General features: G+C 36.4%; 2 protein-coding genes across 2 annotated transcripts; one reads left to right on the plus strand and one right to left on the minus strand.

Annotated features, from left to right (window-relative positions):
• Positions 1–4,801: 4,801 nt before the first annotated feature.
• On the plus strand, positions 4,802–11,333 carry LOC121759999 (probable leucine-rich repeat receptor-like protein kinase At1g35710). Its single transcript, XM_042155601.1, has 6 exons — positions 4,802–5,705; positions 9,080–9,223; positions 9,348–9,491; positions 9,639–9,854; positions 9,931–10,071; positions 10,229–11,333. Exons 1-6 carry the CDS (start codon positions 5,090–5,092, stop codon positions 10,834–10,836), a joined length of 1,869 nt encoding a protein of 622 aa, XP_042011535.1. The 5' UTR covers positions 4,802–5,089; the 3' UTR covers positions 10,837–11,333.
• Positions 11,334–18,859: 7,526 nt separating this feature from the next.
• On the minus strand, positions 18,860–20,459 carry LOC121760003 (receptor-like protein 9DC3). The gene has a single exon (XM_042155603.1). It carries the CDS (start codon positions 19,512–19,514, stop codon positions 18,927–18,929), a length of 588 nt encoding a protein of 195 aa, XP_042011537.1. The 5' UTR covers positions 19,515–20,459; the 3' UTR covers positions 18,860–18,926.
• Between the last annotated feature and the right edge of the window lie 1,673 nt (positions 20,460–22,132).

A 22,132-nucleotide genomic window follows, 5' to 3' on the forward strand; every position in this document is an offset into this window, starting at 1 on the left:
TGCATCTTCCATAGGAGCGCAGAGTAATCCATTTTTGTGCTTCGTGCTCCTTGCAAAACAAATAAAATAAAAACAACTAAAACAAAACTATACAAAATATTACACTCCAAATTAGTATTATCAACCGTTCTACAATATCAGCTTAAAGTAATAATATTCCCCGGCAACGTCGCCAAAAACTTGATGCACTATTTATTAGCACTAAAAATACCTGCAAGCATACAGAGTAGATCTAGTATAGCTAAAGGTCAGTACCGGATATCGAACACAGGGAATAAGATTGCAACTGACTACCATATACTAAGCGTCATATACTATCTAGAGACACGTGATTTTTGGGTTGATTAATTAAACTAGACTGAAAGAAATAAACAAAAAAACGGAAAACATAGAAAGAAATAATACAAAGCAGGCTTAATAATGTAGAATTTTAGGATCCAAAAACACAATCGACTTCCTTGAATTACTGTCTCCATAGCTATTAAGTCGATCACAATTATAGATTAAACCCTCTCCCGAGGTGAGAAACCTGTAGATTATGTGATAGGATTGAAGTCCCCTTCTAACCCTTAAACCCCTAACTCCTAAAACCATATAAGATCAAAGACCTCACTCATAACCTCAACTCTCACGAGTTCTATTGAATTAAGGTGTGAATTATCCCTTTTTCCAAGTGAATTATTTCGTCCCCCGAGTACTCTAATCAACTCTAACATGTATTCAAGAGGTAGCTAATCAATTGAACATAGAAAGCACCAGATAAATCAAATAACTGCAAGAGCTAACGAGGAAAATCAATCGAATATCTTTACCAAAAATTCTATAAAAGATGTTCTACTCATAGACAAGTAAAAACTGCAATTAAAGTACGAGACATGAAAGAAATTGATAAAACCCAAGGTTGAATCTTCAATCTTCAGTCTTCTCTTGCCTGGATCTGCAGAACTCCGCTCCAATGGAAGATGGATGAATTTAAGGGTGGAATATGGAATGGAAGAAGTGTAGAGAGGAGAAGGATTGGAGGATCTAAGATGAAGATTATAATTTAGGTTATGAGTATTTATAAGCTAGAAAAAGATTTAGAATGGTAAAAAGTATTCTCCAATTAATTGAAAATATAATATTTTCGAATATGCAATTAAAATGAGGGATTTGGGCAATAATTTCTTCATTCCTTGAATTTTCGCCTAATTTCCGTCAGCTTTGACTGCACTGCGCAATGTTCGTAGAATTGTCATAACTTTCTCCACACAACTCCGCTTGAGACATGCAAGATATCCACGCGAAGCTCTTTCGAAGACGAAGAGAATGGCATGTAGTAAGCACTGATTGGACATCAAAATCGCTGGCAGAATGGGCTCGAACAGAGGCTGCTGCACCTTATCATTTTTGCATCTTTTTTCTATCTTTTTCTATCATTTATCAACAAACACATTCAAAATACCAAATGTATATATGCAATTTAAGAACATAATTTGCATGATTGACATTTAAAACTAGTCAAATCTAGCCCTTAAAAACATGCAAAATCCATATTTGTCACATCCCCATTCGTGCTCTTACCAACGAGCACGGATGTGGGCCCGGACCCACTTTTATTACTTTTTTACTCACTGCTCTTAGGCAAGAGCACAACACCTACATTCGTGCTCTTCCGCAAGGACATGCTCAAGGATCTAACCATTCTATTATTCAATTTAAATAAAAATATTTTCACAATACTAAAATGCATTAAAAATACCCTGAATAATATTACAAATTACAAAAAAATTAAAAATTAAATAATTAAAATCCTAAAAATTAAAAATTACATAATTAAAATCCTAAAAATTAAAAATTACATAATTAAAATCCTAAAAATTGAGATTGAGAGAGTTGTTTGGTATAGTGTCATTTTTTGTGTTTGAAATGAGAGTATTTATAGAGGAAAGTATGAATTTTGGGGTAAAAATAATGAAAAAATAAATTAAAAGTGTGTAAAAAATTGATATATTTTATTAGGAAGTGGGAATTTTTTTTTTATTATTAAATCTGAATTTTTCAATTTTTTTCAATTTTTTTAAAAAAAAATAATAAAAAATGATAAACCAACGGCCAATCAGAGTATGCCACGTCGGCGCCTTGTGCTCTTGTCGTTGGCACGGACGTGCTCTACGAATCGAGTAGAGTCGTGCCGTCGGCAAGAACACAGCGGCGAGCAGGATCTGTCCTTACACACGGCACGGACGCGTCCGTCAGCAAAGACACCGCTGCAGATGCTCTTAGGATCATAGATCACTTGTTCATAAAATCTAAGGCATCCTTGGAATTTTTAATTTGAAAGTTTCTCGTCCATAGAGTAAATGCCACATTGCCATTATTCTATTTTTATGATTTGGTGTTGCTTTATTCACTGTTCGAGGGTTATTTGACCATAAAGTAATCAAAAACACTACTCCTAGTTTTATTGTTTTACATTAAAATACCCGACAGAGACGAGTCTCTTGGAAGGTGGTTGGAATTTAATACTCCCTCCGTCCCAGATAATTCGGGTCACTTTGACCCGGTACGAGTTTTAAGAAATGTAATGGAAAGTGAGTTGAAAAAGTTAGTGGAATGTGGGTCCTACTTTATATATTAGTTTTATAATAAAATGTGAGTAGGAATGAGTTAGTGGAATATGGGGGCCACTACAAAAAATGGTAAAAGTGAAGTGGGACAAATTATATGGGACGGACAAAATGGAATACTGGGACGAATTATATGGGACGGAGGTAGTCCTATTTTTAATACATAAATGAGGAAATTGATGTCACAGGGTGAAAAGGTACGACTAGTATGGACCGAAAGAGGTTTAATTTAGCATCTACAGTGGTTGGCGGACAAGCAATAGCCCAGTCATGCCACATCAGCAATACTAAATTCCTCCTATCACATCAGCTGGACAAGCAACTGGACAAACAACTGGACAAGCAATAGCCTTGCCACATCATCAACACTAAAAACAAATAATTAAACAATCATACAAAATACAGAATTAAATTTACGACACATATACGGGAAAATTCTATAATAATATTAAATTTTTAAAAATACATTAATTAAAAAAAGTAAAAAAAAATTACATTACTTAAAAAAAATCCTAATCCACGCACGGGCCCACCCCTTCTGGCGCCGCCTCACTCCTCGCCGTCATCGCCTCTATCCGGGACCCCCAAATCTGCGGCATTTGAGCCCGCGTCAGAGCCCCCCACCTGTGCCACGCAGGGATTCAAATCCCGTCGCATACTCACGAGCACGACGTGAAAAAAACTCTTCTCCTCGGGGTCAGTTGCATTCTTCCATTGATCTATGACCTTGATCATCTGAGCCCGCGCTTGTTGACGCGCCAAGAAGACGAGGTCGGCTGTCGAGCTGCCAATGGTGGGGATGCCGACTGGACCTCCTGGACCTCTGGCAAGGGCGTTGCGCCCGTCTTTGACCAACCGGACGAGTGCGGCAAGTAAACGAGGGAGGGGACGGGGTCTCCTGAGCATATTCGGGGAGGTCGTGGGAACCGCCGCTGCTACCTCCGGCGTAATCACCTGAATAGTTCAGGCGCTGCTTCTTCGGCCAGCCCGCGTCGACACCTGCCCAAAACTTCTCGGAGTCCATTAGCACCTCGTAGCAGTTCCGGTAGGTGAAGTCCTTGTAAAGCCCAGGCAGGGGAACTTTTTCTCTGCTAGCCTCCTGCAGTCGTCGACAGTTTGGCCGCTGGACTTTATTCGGAGGGCGTTGGTGTACAAGCCCGAAAATCGGGAGACCCCAGACCGGATTTGGTCCCACCCCTTCAGGCACTCCTCCCTGCTGCGTGGCCTCCCTTCTGGGCAAAATGCCTTGTAGGTTGCTGCTATTTTAGCCCACAAGTTAACGATCCTCTGATTGTTCGAGGCGAGAGGGTCATTGCAAACACTCACCCACGCCTTGAACGGCGCGACGTTCTTCGTGTCTGTCCACTTCCTCCGTACCTCCGTCTGCGACGACTCGCCGACCACCTTCTTCCCCTTCTTCTTCTTGGGCGCGCCCGTCCCACGGGAGTGTCCGGTGCCCCGAGATCTATACCCAACTCCTCTAAGGAGAAGGACTCAATCCCCTGGAACTGCGTATCCGCTAGAGTCGATGTGTGCGAAGCAGCAGTACCAAAATCAAAGCTGTGGCGATAGACGTCAGAGCCCCCGGCGTCCCCTGCCCCCACGGTGTACCCTGCGTCCCCTGCATCCCCGCGGTACCCCGGCGTCCCCTGCATCCCGGGTGCCCACCCCGGCATCATCGGCATCCCGGGATGCATCCCCGGTCCCCCCTGACCCCCGGCATCCCCTGCCATCCCGGCATACCACCACCAGATGCCATCCCGGGCATCATCTGCTGCCAAGGGTACATGTTGTTGTAGTATCCGGGCATCTGATTCCATCCACCTCCCACGGGGACCGCGGGAGTTTGAGACCCGCTCGACCCTGAAGTTGGCTCGTTGTTAAGATCCATTTCGCGTTGTTGATCTTGTACAGAAATTAAGATAGAGAGAGTACTCGTTAAAACAAGTGGTGCGAATGAAAATGTCGTGCAAATCGGGTATATATAGTGTTTCGAAAAAAAAAAATTTGGCTCGCCGGTTCCTCGCCGATCGGGAGGCTGCAATAGCGGCGAGCCGATTGGCGAGAGAATCGGCGAGCGGAATCGGCGTGCCCTCGCCGAAATTCTCGCCGATTTGGCGCTTGCCTGCTGCAATAGTTTGGCGAGCCGCTCGCTCGCCGACCATGGGAGATGCTCTTATTTAAGTAAGCATTCATAGGAGATAGGACAATCATTCGATCTTCAAAGTTCTTCGTCAACGGTATAATTATTTTTCCTCCATTAAATTTCCAGTCAGTTGTTGCGAAATGATATGATATCCCTCAATTCAAGCACGAGAATTTTGGTGCTTGTATAAGTTCGCTGAATCTTCGTTTGATCCACGAGATTTGGCCATGTCTGTTGGTAGTTCTACTTAATGACTCAATTAACTCAATTTATTTTGTAGATATTCATATCCTTGCTCTACTACCTGTTTCGCCCAGTCAAAAAACGAATTTGAATGGATTTGTTGCTTGCTCTTCTTTTTGCGGTTTATTGTTTATTGGGCTGCAGCTTAGCCTTTGTACCCAGTTCCAACACCGATCTTTCTTCACTTCTTGCCTTAAAAGCCCATATCACATCAGATCCCCTCAATTTATTGATGAAAAACTGGACTGTCCAAACATCCTTTTGTAAGTGGGTTGGAATAACTTGTGATCCGCTCAATAGCCGTGTCACCGGGTTGAATATTTCCAATATGCAGCTTGTGGGCACCATTCCTCCCGAAATCGGAAATCTTTCTTCTCTGGTTTTACTAGATATGAATGACAACTCCTTCTACGGTCCCATTCCGGCCTCCCTCTTCAACTTGTCATCCATACAAGTAATAACTCTGAGAGGGAATGCTTTGTCAAGTGAGCTACCAACCCACATGTGCAAACACAGCCTTCACAACCTCATATTGCTTCGAATATCTTTCACTAAGTTGTATGGACAAATACCATCGAGCTTGGGCCAATGTTCAAGCCTTCAAGTACTTTCCTTGTACAACAACAGCTTGGTTGGAGAGGTGCCTAAACAAATTGGGAACTTGACACAGCTCACTCAGTTATACCTTGGGTTCAATAGTTTAACTGGTATGCCTTCTTATCTCTATATTTCATCTAATTTTTGTTTTTGTTCAATCTATATACATATGCTCCCTTCCTTCATCCATGAGAAAATAAATTCATGGGTAGACGGTACGGATTTATTATGAGAAATTGGTAAAATACATAAACGAAAAAATAGATAAAATTAAAGAGAATGAAAAAAAAATAAAGTAAAACAAATACAAGATAAAAATAAATAAAATATTAAAGAAAAATATTTCAGTTTTAGATTGAAACTACTCCTTTGTCCCTTATGTATCTCATATATTTATATTGATTCATCCTTTATTAATTGTATCACTTTATTTTTACTATTAGGAGACCTTACATTTTAATAATTCATTCTATTCACGTTTTATTACTCTCTCCGTTTTTAAAAAGTACTCCCTCTGTCCCTCTATAGTAGATGCTTTTATTTTCAGTACTCATTTTAAAAATATTACAATAAATAATTAAAGTAGAGAAGTAACGTTAAACGGAAAGCAATAAAGAGAATGATTTTCTCTATATTTTTTTCTCTTTTATTTTACTCTCCCTTCATTTTAACTATTTATCACTCCATCCGTCCCGCAATAGGAGTCCTATTTAGTCATGACACACGTTTTAAGAAATGTAAATAAAAGTAGATAGAATAAGTTAGTGTAATATGAGTCTCACTTATATATATTAATTTTATAATAAAATGTGAGTGGAATAAGTTGATGGAATGTGAGACCTACTTACCATTTATGGTAAAAGTGAAATATGATTCTTATTGTGGGACAGACTAAAATAACAAAATAGGACTCTCATCGTGGGACAGAGGAAATATCATTTTTTTCAAAACAAGTGTTCAAAATGATATCCATCTACTTCAAAAGGACGGAGGGAGTATGAACTATTTCCTTTTTTTTATGTCCTGAAAAGTATAAAACTTTCTAATTTTATAAATTCAATTATATTACTAACAATGTGGACTCCATTTTCCGTTAATACTAATTTCACTACCTTTCTCTATTTTCTCTCTTACTGTATATTTTGTCAATTAGCATTAAAATTTATGTCTTACTAAAAGTAAGTTTATATTTTTGAGAGATAAATGGAGTATAATAGTACTAATATACTTGTATAAAAGCAGGACATCTTCTATTAAAAAATGATCATTTTTTTGGATGGTATGTGGTTTTATCGGTTTTATTTTCTGTGTTTGGTGAAAAGAATAAAAAAGAAAAAGTGAATAAAGTTGAGATAAATGTGTTTTAAACATTACGGAACATAGAAAGTACTATCTCCGTCCATTACAAGTGATGAATTTCTTTCGGACACGGGATTTAAGAAAATGATATATATTGAGATAAAGTGGAGAGAGTAAAATATGAAAGAGGAAAAAATAAAAAAGATAAAGTGATAATAAGGTAAGAAAGAGAGAAAATAAGAGAGGGTTAAAATTTTATCTTCAGCTAAAAAGGAAATTGATCACTTGTGATAAGACAATTCAAAACAAAAAGTTGATCACTTGTGATGGAAGGGAGTATTTTTTATGATTACTCTAAAATTGATAAATACTCCACTCATCCAACTAAATTCTGTCATTTATTTAAGATGTCCAAACTAAGTTTAGTTATTAAAAAAATAAAATATCCAATCATTATTAATTTATTATTTCACCTATTTTACTTTCTATTTATCTTTTTTACTTTATTCTTTTATTCTATTTTTCAATATAATATTTTAGTACTTCATTCGTCCCAATTATTTTGAGCCGTATTCCTCTTTGAGATGTCTCAACTAAGTTGAGTCATTTTTTTAAAAAAAATACAACATTAAATCACTCATGCATTATTTCATTATCTATTTTACTTTCTCTTTATCTTTTCTATTTTTTTCTCATACTTTTCCATAAAATTTATCAATTTCTGTGTCTAAAAAATTTGTGTGAACTTAATTGGAACAAGGAGAATAATATTTTCGTTCAAAAATTTTTAATTTAATTAGTTGGGATCAGGGAAGAATAATTTTCTTAATAAACAGAGGGTGAGTGTGACAGTGACAGTGGGCCGGAGAGGATAAGGGATGAACGGCTGAGGTTTGATCAAATACTATAATTGTAAATTGACATGAGTCTTTGTCTAGCTAGTGGAGTTTCGACGAATTTGTAAAAAGTGGACTACTTCCTCTTTCATGACAGTTGGCATGACAAGAGTGGCAAATGGTGGGTGGAAGAATTAATTGGGAACGCAAAAACAGTTGAGGCATGACATCGTATCGTGTCGTCAGAAAATGTGTTATCTTACCTATTATTTGTGAGAAAACGTGTCATCTTTAATAAGGAATAATAACTTAACATATTTATTTAATTAAAATTTATTAGTAATTTTTTGTCTATACAAAATATTCTTATTTATAGATGGCACGAATTTAATATAATGATTTAAAAAATAATTAAAATATTATTAAAATATGAGAATCATTTCACAGATAGGGAAAATTTATGATAAATAAATAAAAATTACTAATTTTTTATGGACATCTTATTGAACCATGAATTGAACATGAATCTTATACATAATAATGTTATTATATACTCCAATAATCTCTCCGTACCACTAAATATAAAATATTGGAGTTTGATTTATAAAAGATTGTATATTTAGTACTCCATCAAACAACATTTAATACTCCTAACTCCTTTCGTACCATAATGGATGACACTTGAATAATTGCACATGATTTTAGGAAATGTTATCGTGTGTTAAATGAAGAGAGAATACTCACTATGTCCCTTATAATTTGTCACCATTTGATCCGACACGAGTTTTAAGAAATATAATAGAAAGTGAGTTGAAAAAGTTATTGCAATATGAGTCCTACTTTTATATAGTATTAGTTTTATATTAAAATGTGAGTGTGGCATACGAAATGTGAGAAGGTGATAAATTTTTTAAGGATAAATGTAAATAAGAAAAAGTGACACATTTTTAGGGACGAAAGGAGTATAATAGTATCTTTTATGAGACAAGTGTAACATTTATTATGAGAGGAACGAATATTAAGTTAAATGTATATCAAAAAGATATTAGTAACATATAAAATGTGAACAGAATGATAGTAGAAAAGGTAAAATACAGCAAATTAAAGAAATAAAAGCTAATGGCATCACGTGATTGAATATTGGCTATTTTTATTGTATGTTAGTACAGAAATATTGAATTGTTTTTATGAGATACATAAATTTCATTATTTGTTTTATGTTCATGCACAATAGCCCCAGACATCACATTAAACGAATGAACTACTAATACAATTGACGACATAGGTGTAGACAATTATAATTACATGCTTATATTTTACTACTATAACACAAATTTGTTACTCCACAGGTGATATTCCAAAAGAGATTTCTCATCTTCACATGTTAAATTCATTGTGGATGGAATCAAACAAATTTACTGGACCATTACATCGAGAAATTGGGAATTTGACATTCCTTAGAGAATTAATCCTTTACAACAATAATTTAACAGGTAAGTATGTTACAAATCTCTAAAACTTTTCCTTATATAATTTTACAAACTATTCATATTATTCTCTTCTACGTACATGCACACATTCACATTACTAAATTTTTATGAATTATTTATTTCTCAGGTAATATTCCTAGAGAGATTGGTCATCTTAATAGTTTAGAAACATTAAGCATGGCATCCACCGGACATAACGAATTGATTCCAAAAGAGATTGGCAACATGACAGCCCTTCGTCATATATACCTCGATAACAATGCATTGAATGGTATGGATTATTCATTTTTGTTAATCATTATTAATTTTCTTATTTAATCTAATTAATTAAGTTTTATTGATGAATATACATTTTTATAGGCGTTATCCCACATGAGATTGGGCAGCCTAACAATTTACTAACTTTATCCATTTATAGGTGCTATTCCACATGAGATTGGACAGCTTACCAATTTACTAACTTTGTCCATTGATTCGAACAAGTTGGCGGGCTCTTTACCGTCGACCCTTTTTAACATGTCTTCTGTGAAGTATATTTCATTGAGTCATAACACACTAAGTGGGACATTGCCAAGAGAAATTGGTAACATGAAAGAGCTCCAAGAATTATACCTCATCAACAATACTTTAACCGGTACAAGTATATAATTTACACATTTGTATATATGTTTGATGGGAAAAAATGACTAATTTTTTTCATACTTTCATAGGTGTGATTCCAGAAGAGATTGGTGGACTAGATAAATTAGTTGCATTATACATGAATCGCAACAAGCTCATCGGCCCTTTGCCTCGAGTCTTCAAGTTGAAATCACTTACAGCATTATCTCTCAACAAGAATGCTTTGACTGGTATCCCATCATATATAAATTTCACAACATTATCGGTTAGGGTTTTTGGAAAAATCATTAGTCGCTTAACCGACTAATTGGTTCAGTTATTAACCGAACCGATTAACCATCCTATACTCACAGTATCTAATTAATACCTACTTGCTATATATTTCAGGTATGATTCCGGGGGAGTTGTTCACTGCCAATATTAAGAGTATTGATCTCTCCGATAACCATTTCCAAGGTTCCATACCGCCAGCTATTGGAAGATCCCTCAACTTAACTTATCTCAACGTGGCGAATAACAATCTCTCCGGTTCTATACCTTCCACCATTTGCAAATTGAGATTCCTTGAATTCCTTGATCTATCCAACAACCACCTGCAGGGGCCACTTCCCAAGTGTTTAGGAGAGCTGAGTAAATCCTTGCAAGTTCTGCATTTGAAGTGCTTGAATTTGTCTCGTAACAATCTCAATGGGAAGATACCATCATCTATTGGAAATGCGAAAGGATTGGAATCATTAGACTTGTCTTCAAACCGATTGAATGGAGAGATTCCTCAGCAGTTGACAATGTTGATTTTTCTTTCTAAGTTAAATCTATCGGTGAACGATCTTGTTGGAGAGATTCCTCAATCCGGCTGGTTTGGGAAATTTGATAATACCTCATTTATTGGGAACCTGGGATTATGCGGATTTCCACTGACTAAAAAATGCAAGCAAGTTATCAGGTCGCCTCCTCCAGAACGTGAGGATTCTAATTTTGTGGATGAATTTGGTTAGTGACTGGTGGTTTTGGGTTATGGATGTGCTTTCCAGATGGAAGTTTTGATAAGTTGTTTTCTCTACAAAAACGACAACTTCCAGGGCATTAGCATCCGGGACAAGATTTGGGTTCGGACCACAAATCATGTGTTGTGGTCCCGGCCTGACAGCGTAGCAGGAGTACGGGCAGGCATACGGCCGCCAACGCGGTGTGAGGCTGCTGTCCGAGCTTGGCAGCGTTGCAGGAGTAGGGGTGTGGCGCAAGCCGGGGCAGGCCAAGGGCCACCAACGCGGTGTGAGGCCGCTGTCTCTGCCTGGCAGCATTGTAGGAGTAGGGGGGGTGTGGAACAAGCCAAGGCAGGCCTAGGGCCGCCAACACAGTGTGAAGGCCGCGTCTAAAACGTTGTCTGGTCCCAAATGCGGCATGTAATTTTTGGATTGTAAATTATATTTTAAATTAATTTTTGGATTGTAAATTATTTTTAATCCAAAAATTTATAAATTTCAATTATGTACTTTTTGTGTTTATTAATGTCGTTTTTATTTCTTTATTTTGGTTTTATAAATAACTATAAAATTTTATGATAATTAAAAAAAATGAAAAAATAAAATTAAGTTGTGGTATAGTAGAGAGATATGAGGTTATTTGGGTTGTGGCTCACAAAATGAGGGAATGATGATGTGAATATGTGATTGATGTGTTATGAGTTGGGGAATGATTATATGAAGGTTGGTATAGATTGGGGTCCTTGTGGATGACCAAAGCACATTTTTTATTCAATTAAGGAAGTTAATACTTTGTTCTAAATCAATGACCCGCACTTCTAAATACATTACCTACACCCTAATGTGTGAACTAGTAATTTTTTATTCACCAACATGATCTTCAAATTTTAGAATGCTTTTTCCCAATACTACTGAACCATGCTTGATAAATAACAACAAAAGCAATAGGCGACATAATACATTTTAATTTCAATTTTCACATTTTCCTCCACTATTTGTGTTTCTTTTCCAATACCTAATACTACTACAAGAACCAATCAAAACTCTAGCTCTTTTCTAAACAAATTTATGCATTTAGCTAATTAAATAAAAAAACATACCCAATTTCAACAGTAAATAATAATCAAATAACTCATTAACTTTAATTTAGTAATCTAACAACATAACCGAATCGAATAATTAGAATTCAATTTCATAACTTTGATACAAGGTACCAAGTGATAACTTCAACCTTTTCAATGGCAATTGCTCATAGCTTGACACAAGTTACACCAAAACGAGGGGGCAATTTCAATTTCCAACAGATTCACCAAATACAATTATGCAAACATATATTCACACCCAACCCAATAAAATGAACTACAAATTCACTACGAAGTTGCAGCAAAATACAAAGCATACCGTAGAAGTCGGCTAAGTGGGTAATGACGATTGACGAAACTGAGTGGCGCATAGTAAAGATGGTTAAGTCGTTAAGAGGCGAAGAGGGTTCCGATTAGGAATTTTGTTTAAATGTTCAATGAATTGGGTTGAAATGTTTAATGAATTGGGCTTCGTTTTGGATTTGGTTGGACGCTTGGGCTAATGGCCTGTTTTGGAATGGGCCAAATGGTTGTTCTTTAGGAATGAGATTTAATAATTGATGTTTAGAGGTTAAATGGAGAGAGAATAGCGTATCAAACAGAATAAAAGTATATGAGAGAAAAGACATGGAAAAATAGGACGATGAATAAAATTTTTGCCAGAAAAAAAGATAGTGTAAATAACTTGGGATAACATGAAATAGATTAATAAGTAGCTTGAGACTCTGAGAGAGTAGTATTCAAATTCAATGTTAAAGTGATTATAGATTATTTATCAGTTATCATTTTTGACACTACCTCAGAAAATAATCGTATAGGAATTATTGTTGAATTCAGTTTTTATTTGATAATAGGAGTAATAGATCATTCTGGCTTGTATACTCTTGAGAAACATTAATCTTTATTTGGAGCCTAGTAGTAAAATTTATCTAGTTTTATGAAACATAAAATAATCAATAGAAATAGTCATTTTAGATCGCAAGGACGCCCTAATATTTCCTTAGGATTAACAAGCAACGCTACCGTCCCCACTCCGATTTGCGTAAATTTTTTTTGAAGGGGATGAAGACGTCAAACGACGTTGTTTTGATATTTTTTTAAAGCTTGATTTGTGAAATCAGAAGAAGATGCAAAACCGATCGATTTTAATTTTCATTTCCATTTCCATTTTCCTTTTTACATCTTTGGCATTGAAACGGTATAATTTGGATGTATAGGAGAAATTTTTTCATTTCAGTTTCATAAACTATAATGGTTTTTTTACCTATTGGCATATCAAACTTATCCAAATTATAAAAACAAAAAGCATTTCATAATTCATTACATATAGTTTTATTCAAACAAAACAGTAATAGTATAAGGAACGATGTTACACAATTAAGTATAATAAGAACATGTGCTATGGCAGTATGAAAATGGGCCATCATTCACCTGCATGAATGCATGTGCATGGTAGGGGTGTGTGTATACATAGTAGTATAGTTTAACATAAAGAAACCCTAGACACAATAATACTAAGCACAATTTGGCGAACATCTTGGTGGAGCTGGATGGTCTAGTCGATTCTAGCACACGGCGGTTCTGCATCCGACGTTTATTTACTTTTGATGACAGCTGAGGAAGGGCTGGCCGACAACTGCCTCTCTTTGCTTTAGGCGAAGGTGGCAGCCGAAGCTCAATGGGCGGAGGCGACGGTGGCGAGGGTACACAGTCATGAACAACAAGAGTTGTGTGTGAAAATGGAGGGTTGCCAACTAGGGTTTGATCCATGAGAGAAATATCATTACCCGAGAATGGTTTTATCACACATTGTGAGAATATCAGTTGAAGCATAATCAGTGAAAATGTCAAGAAATTCATTCAAACTCCTTTCTCAGTATTAATTTGCATGCATTTATTGAAAAAAAACAAGTGTTCAGCCACATATATATATATGTAGAAAAATATTTGACATTAATAAAATCAGTTGAAGCAAATTACAATCTGGGCTAAAGACTTTGGCAACGAGATTCAAAGTCCAGATATGGTAAATTAACCTCAAATTTCCGATGTTGGAATTCTTTTGTTGGACAAATTAATCAAAACAGAAACACTCAAATTCTGAATAAAGCAGCATAATATAGTATTATACTTATAACAAAAATCAAATTTGGGCTGCATTAGGGAAAATTTGCTTTAACAAATTTTCCCTAATGCAGCCCGTCTTCTGGTGAAGGCATTCGACTCTTACTTCTCTAATAAGAGTGGAGACCAAAGAAAGGGTGTGAATTCAGACCAAAGAATGCATTGGTGTGAATTTAGACTATAGTTGATGGACCGTATACATCAAGAATAAAGTAATGTAAGAACTAAGTGAAAAATGATGAAAACTTACCCGGTCAACGCAGTTTGACCGACAAAAGTTTTAATTTGTGAAATTAAGCTATATATAGTTGACCTACCTTCCAAGCATATGGTCGCGGTATATTAATTTTCTCTAAATCGATTCTCGGTGAGTGAGAAATAATTGATCAAAGTTTGCTGCTTGAAAATGAAGTTATGAGATTAATTTATGTGTTTATTAATCTTACATTAGAAAATGAACCTTTTATAATCTTGTATATTTAGGTGGCGTTCGGTTGCTATGACTAATATCATGAGACTATCCATCTAGGATTAAGTTGTGGGATTATTTTAGTTGGAGGGGGGAGGCTATGGCTAATTATCATGAGATTATTCATCTAGGATTCAATCTTATTAACCAAACATGATGCATATTTAATCATGAGATTTAATCTTGGCAACCGAACACCCCCTTAAGAGACTAATACATTATTTGTAATACTAATTAAGTGCGCAAGTGATGGGTTGAAAATCCCACACATGTGACGTTGTCGCGCCGAGGCCACAAGTTGGGATCTTGTGCCTGGGCAATTGGTATTGGGGTTGTTTTTAAGGCCTATTTGCGGCTTGAGATGTTACACGAGGAATACAAGTAAAGAGCACAGAAGATCATGGACTATATTTTTTGAGATAACCTGAAAGTAATATTGCATGGTATTGGTCGAAGCCAGCTCCTCGTATATTGATTCGATGTGATAACCAAACTATTATTGGTAGGCAAAAACGGCTTATATAAGTAAGTGTCGATATATTCGTCGACGGCATAATATCATGAAACATTTGATTACAACATGTATTATTTCAGTTTAAAACCCACAAGATAAGAATAATCATAATGATAATCAACCATAATTAATGGAGATCCCAGAGTGACTCGGTCTAGTCATGCTCTCTAAACTCATTCTACTTCTCTCGGTGATCTCATTGGGCCGGGTCACTGTTTTTGAACTCTACACTTTGTCAATTCCAAACAATTATCTTAGTTTCTATTTTTACAAATGAAGTGGTCATAGTAAGAAAAAAAGGTTACTATATTAAATTGACAATAACATGAACTACATATTTCATACATTACATGATCAAACAAGCTAAAACTTATTGAATACCGAAAATTGGTTCAGGTAACCATTAATTAGGGCTTGCATAATCCAATACCAAACAACCTATCAAACCTCCTACTTATTACGAAACCATTAATTAGGGTTTTCAAATTGGTTCTAGTAACCATTAATTAGGGCTTGCATATTCCAAGAATCCATCAAGGATTGAAGACTATATAATATTAAAATGGATCGATGTTACAGTATGAAGAAGAGCGTGCATGGTGGGTGTACCGTGTATGTGTACAATACAATAAATACATAGTAGTAAAGTTTGACATAAAGAAACTCTAGACACAACAAATACTAGTGAGGACAATATGGCAAACAACTTGGTGGAGGTGGCGAAGGTGGTCGACGCATTACTTTAACAAGATGTTTTTTGACTTCTGACGGCGGAGGAAGGTCTGGCCAACGACTGCCTCTCTTTGCTTTAGGCCAAACTGGCGGTAGTGGAAAATCAAGGGTCGGAGGCGACGGTGGCGAGGGTACATAGTCATAAACAGCAAGAGTTGTGTGTGAAAATGAAGGGTTGCCAATTAGGGTTTGATCCAAGAGAGAAATATCAAGGGCAGAGAATGGTTTTCTCACACATTGTGAGAAATCCACATGAAGCATAATCAGCAAAAATGTCAAAAAGAAATGCATTGAAACTACTTACTCAGTTTTAATTTGCATGCACATATTGAAATAAACACAAGTGGTCAGTCACATATATATAGGAAAATATTTGACATTAGCAAAAATCAGTTGAAGCAAATCACAATCCGGGTTAATGACTTTGGCAATGAGATTAAAGTCCAAATTTGCTAAATTAGCCTCAAATTTCCGATGTGGAATTCCTTGTGTTTGGATAAATTAATCAAAGCAGAATTACTCAAAATTCCGAAATGAAGCACCATAATAATATTACTACTAATAAAAGTCAAATGTTGCTTTAATAAATTTTCCCACACGCAGCCCGTCTTCTGGTCAAGGCATTTAACTCTTGCTTCTATCTGATAAGTGCAGAGACCAGAAAGGGTGCGAATTCACACCAAAGTCGGACTGAGTAATAGATCTACAATGAAATGAGAACTAAGCAAAATATGTTATAATCTTGCCTAGCAGTTTGACCTATTTTATAAGTGATAAAAGTTTTAATTATATAAAATTAAACAATATAGAATCGTTCCACGTTAGATGATCATAATATATTTTTTTTTCTAAGTCATTCCCAACAAGTGAGAAATACTGAATTAAAGTTTATCAATTAAATACTCCCACTGTTCCACGAGAATATGCACTATTTCCTTTTTAATTCATCACACAAGAATATGCACTTTCTAATTTTGGAAACTATTTTCTTTCTAATGAGTGAGACTCATTCTTTACTAATAATACTTTGATTACTTTTTCTCTCTACCTCTCTCTTTACCAATTTTGCATTTGTTAATCACACATTGCGTACATAAGATTAATTAATGTGTTAATCATACGTATATGATGGAAATTCCGTTAATGTTTTTAAAAGGCTGAATCATTAACCGTAATAATTATATGTACAAGTGATGGAATTTAGCACCCAGAAGCGCGCACCTACGTGTCGAGGCTGTGGGCTGGACAATTGGTTTTTGGGCTTGATCGGGGCTTAAGTCATTACACGAGAAATCTAAACAGAGAGCATTGAAAAGCTCTCAAAATTATGCGCTACATTTTTCGAGATAAACCCAGTATTGAGCGGTACTGTGATGCAAACTGAATATATGACACAACAAGTGGTATGGCTTACTATTTCCTCCGTCCCACATAATATGCACTCTTTCCTTTTTAGTCAATCCCACAAGACACGCACTTTTTAATTTTGGAAACTCTTTTCATTCTCACTAATAATACTTTAATTACTTTTTTTATCTCTTTTCCTTTTTCAATTGTGTATTAAAACTCGTTTCCAACCCAAAATGCATATTCTTATGAGTCGGAGAGAATATTACTATTGGGGGTGGAACTGTTCCGCGGTGATCAACAATAAAGATGTGAATAACTCGATCAACCCTGAAAACTTTCAAAGAAGACAATTCATGGATTAAACTAACAATTTAATACAGGGCCCCTCCATGGACAAAAGTGAATAACTTTGACATTTTCAAGAAAGACAATAGTTCATGTATTAATTCATTGTGATCGCCAAACTACTATTAGCAGGGAAAATGTATTATATAATGATAAGTCTCAGCATATTCTTCGACACCATAATACAATTAGACATTTGATCACAATATTGGGTTATTTTAGTTTGGAATCCACCGTAAGAATAATCATAATGGTAACTCAATCATGATGATTATGAAAATTGTGAAAACACTGTTTATGTTTATTCTCAATTAAGTGTTGAAAACTAGACAACAGGTGAAGTTAATAATGATTTTTAATGATTCCTAAAAATATTGAGTAAGTATGAGCAATTGATATGTTGTTATATGTTTGTCAAACTGATACTCTCTGTCCTAGCCTAAGTGAGACAAGAAAGAAAGAATAAAGTAAGAAAAATGATAAAGTAAAAAGAAGAAATAACGTAGAAAGAGAAAAAGAGAATAAAGTAGAAAGAGAGAAGGTAAAGTATGAGCGAGAAGATGATAAAGTAGAAGATATGAGCGATTTAATTATTCCCAAAAAAGGAAACGTTTCACTTAGATTAGGACGTATCAAAAAGAAATATGTCTCACTTAGGTTGGGACTGAAGGAGTATATTTTACATTGTCAAGCATAAATTCACAAGTTCTCATTTTAAGATAGTTTTCAATTGATCTACGTGCTAAATTTGTATCTATAAATAAGTAAACATAAATTCTCATTATTTCAACTCGGAATAACAAGAATTATCTTATTTCGGGCCAACCCCATGGGGCATTGGTTAATTTTGAAATACATGTGATATTTAATGGCGGATGTAGGGAGTATGAATGATGGATTTGTGGGTTATAGTTTTGAGCAACATTAATTTGTGATAGGATTCAAATCACATAATGTCTATCCAAGGTAAGGAAAAGATTTGGTGTCCAAAAACAAGTTTATTCTACAATTTCCCTGTAACTAACTCGGGGGAGTCACATTGTTGCCTAAAGTGATTCGGTCTAGTCTTTGGATTCATTCTCCTTTTCTAGATGATCTCATTGGGTTGGGTCTAACCGATTTGTACTCAGAATCATAACACGTCCTCCCTCCGTTCCGCTTTAGGAGTCCCGGTTGATCAATTTCGGGCATCCCGCTTTAGGAGTCCCGGCTGGGATAAACTAATAAAAAATGCCTACAAAGTAAGTTAGAAAGTGTTAAAAGTGAGTCACAACATCCACTATAACATTTATTTATTACACACTCAATTAAAAGTGGATCTCAACATCCACTACAATATTTATTTATTACACACTCAAACACTTTCTTAAAACATGTGTCCGACTCAACCGGGACTCTTAAAGCGGGAAAGAGGGAGTATTAAATTAAACTGACAATAACATAGAATTAGATATTTCACGGATTACATGATGAAACAAACTCAAACTTACTGAACACCGAAAATTGGTTGCAGTAACCATTTAGGGCTTCCATATTTTATTATAAAACAACCCATCAAAACTCCTATTACGAAACCACATCCGTATCCCAAAACCACCGGTCGCCAACTAAATCCATCCACAAAATTAGAATCCTCACTTTCTTGAGGAGGAGCCATGGGATCTTGCTTGCAATTTTTTGTTAGAGGAAATCCGCATAAGCCCGAGTTCCGAATGAAGGAGCTGTTATCAAATGTCGAAAACTGGCCACCAGACTGAGGAATCTCTCCGACAAGATCATTCATTGATAGATTTAATGCTGAAAGAAAATTCAGCATCGTCAGCTTCCGAGGAATCTCACCATTCAGTCGGTTTGAAGACAAGTCTAATGATTCCAGTGCTTTCACACTTCCAAGGGATGATGGTATATGCCCTGTGAGACTGTTGTAAGACAAATTCAAGTACTTGAGTGAATTAAGATTCCCTATGGAATCCGGAATCTCTCCCGAGAATCTGTTCCTGGACATGTCAATGGTAATGAATGTTTTCAAGATTCTGACCAATGGTTGATTTGTCCCTTTCAAAACAAACTCCATTGATTCCTCATATTTTCTGAACCACTTACTGTTGGATATTTGACACACAAAATATAGGAACACTCAACAAGGATGAAATATGGAGGATAGTATTAATAAGCTTCTCGCCAAAAGGGATTACAAAATACACAAAAGTGCTTCAGCACAACACAACTCTCAATCTTCCTCACTTTGAGCTACGGCTCTTTAACTCACTCACAATTCTAACTTGATTTTTTTTATATTGAAATACAATTCCCTATTTATAGATGTTAAATTGCCAGCTATATGCTACGTCACCTACTAGATATCACTTTCTACTTAATTAGGAAGCCATCAAATGCCATCCACAAAACACCACCGCCTAATGTAGTGCATGTGTGGCTACCTTTTTAGCCATGAATTACTCACAAGTTTACACTACTATGATAAGGTGGTGATGCAGCACCTTCATCACCATTCCTTAAATGTGAAGAAATTGAGGTTACTAATTTCAACATCCTCCCGTAAGCTCAATTCTTCATGGTTTTCATGCCGAGCATAAATTTCAATCTTCTAAAAACATCGTTCTTTAGCGGCTTCGTAAATATGTCTGCAATTTGATCCTGTGACTTGCAGTACACTAACTCCACTTCATTTTGGTTCACGTGCTCCCGAATAAAGTGATAACGAGTATCAATATGCTTACTTCTTTCGTGGAACACTGGATTCTTTGCAAGTGCTATTGCAGACTTATTATCAACATGTATCTCCGTCGGGCCTTTTTGCGTGAATCCCAGAAAACTTAGTAAATTTCTCAACCAAATGCAATGGCACACCGTTGAACTTGCTGCCACCTACTCGGCTTCACATGTTGAGAGTGTCACTACAGCTTGCTTCTTTGACGACCAAGTAAAGATAGCATCTCCAATATAAAAACAGTAGCCGGTAGTGCTATTTCTTTCATCCAAGTCTCTTCCCCAGTCGCTATCCGAATAACCAACGAGTTTAACTTCTTGATTAGAGGGCTAAAGTATACCTTCATTCAACGTACCTTTAATATAGCGCAAAATCCTCTTGGCCGCATTCAAATGAGACTGTGACGGCGTTTCCATGTATCTGCTGATTAATCCAACTCCATAAAGAATATCAGGCCTAGTGCACGTTAGATATCGTAAACTTCCAACGAGGCTTTTGAAGTAAGTTGGATCCACCTCAGCTTCACCATCATGCTTCCTTAATTCTTGACCGATCGCCACGGGAGTGTTAACAGGATTGCAAGACTCCATTTTGAATTTCTCCAAGATTTGTTTTGCAAAAGAGTTTTGAGAGATAAATATCCCATCTTCATTTTGCACTACCTCAATTCCCAGAAAATGTGCCATCAAACCAATGTCCGTCATCTCGAACTCTTTGATCATGCTCTTCTTGAATTTATGAAACATTGCTTCACAATTTCCAGTAAAGATTATATCATCAACATATAGGCAAACAAATAACATTACCTGCAGCATCTTTCTTCAAGTATAGAGCATGTTCGAAAGGGCACTTCACAAAGTCATTCTTCAGAAAATACTCATTGATTCTGGAATTCCATGCTCGTGGAGCTTGCTTGAGCCCGTACAAAGCCTTCTTCAATCTGTAAATTTTATCTTCAGCTCCTCGTTTCACATAACCTTCAGGTTGCTCAACGTAAATTTCTTCTTCAAGAAAACCATTTAGAAAAGCCGACTTCACATCGAGCTGATAGATCTTCCAATTGTGTTGGGCGGCCAGCGAGATAAATAATCTGATCGTCTCAAGACGAGCAACAGGAGCGAAGACTTCAGTATAATCAATTCCGGCCTTCTGCTTGTATCCTTTCGCCACCAACCTCGCTTTGTACCTTTGCACTTCACCATTGGCATTTTTCTTTGTTTTGAACACCCATTTCACACCAATTGCTTTTCGGCCTTCTGGCAGTGTTGTCAACGACCAAGTATCATTTTTCTCGATCGCATTGATTTCTTCATCCATTGCAATCTTCCATTTCATTTCTTGTGCAGCATCTGTATAAGCAATTGGATCAGCATCCATATAAAAACAAATAAGATTCACATTTTCCTCCACAGCTTTATCAACTTCTTCGGTAGCTTCATATATATCGTTCAGATTGCGCATCCTTCTTGGCCTTCCGACTGGACCTTGAGATGATGTTGGTGAATCAGGTTCTTCAACTTCACGTGCATCTTCTTGCTGATCAGGTACAATTTCTGACGTGCTTGTAGCTTTCTTATCCTCCCAGCTCCATGTTTGATCTTCTTCAAACACCACATCGCGGCTTATGATCACCTTCTTTGTGAGTGGGTTATACAATTTATAACCCATTACTCGATCACCATATCCCACGAAGATACATTTTTCACCTTTATCATCAAGCTTGATTCTTCGAGCTTCAGGAATTTTGGCATAGGCAATACAGCCAAAAACTCTTAGGTGCGCAACACTGGGCTTGAACGAGCTCCATGCCTCTTCGGGCGTCATGTTACGAACACTTTTGGTGGGACACCGATTCAGGAGATATACTGCTGTTGCGACAGCTTCAGCCCAGAATTCTCGGGGTAAGTCCGTCCCTTTGATCATACTCCTCGCCATATCAAGAATTGTTCGATTCTTCCTTT

The sequence above is a fragment of the Salvia splendens genome, chromosome 13 (genome assembly GCF_004379255.2).
Source record: "Salvia splendens isolate huo1 chromosome 13, SspV2, whole genome shotgun sequence".
Classification (NCBI taxonomy): domain Eukaryota; kingdom Viridiplantae; phylum Streptophyta; class Magnoliopsida; order Lamiales; family Lamiaceae; genus Salvia; species Salvia splendens.

Excerpts from the sequence above, each read along its gene's own strand:
- LOC121759999 (XM_042155601.1), top strand. The coding sequence starts at position 5,090 with ATGGATTTGTTGCTTGCTCTTCTTTTTGCGGTTTATTGTTTATTGGGC. Across the intron at positions 5,706-9,079 it reads TGGGTTCAATAGTTTAACTG|GTGATATTCCAAAAGAGATT; the intron begins GTATGCCTTCTT and ends GTTACTCCACAG. Across the intron at positions 9,224-9,347 it reads TTACAACAATAATTTAACAG|GTAATATTCCTAGAGAGATT; the intron begins GTAAGTATGTTA and ends TTTATTTCTCAG.
- LOC121760003 (XM_042155603.1), bottom strand. The coding sequence starts at position 19,514 with ATGGAGTTTGTTTTGAAAGGGACAAATCAACCATTGGTCAGAATCTTG.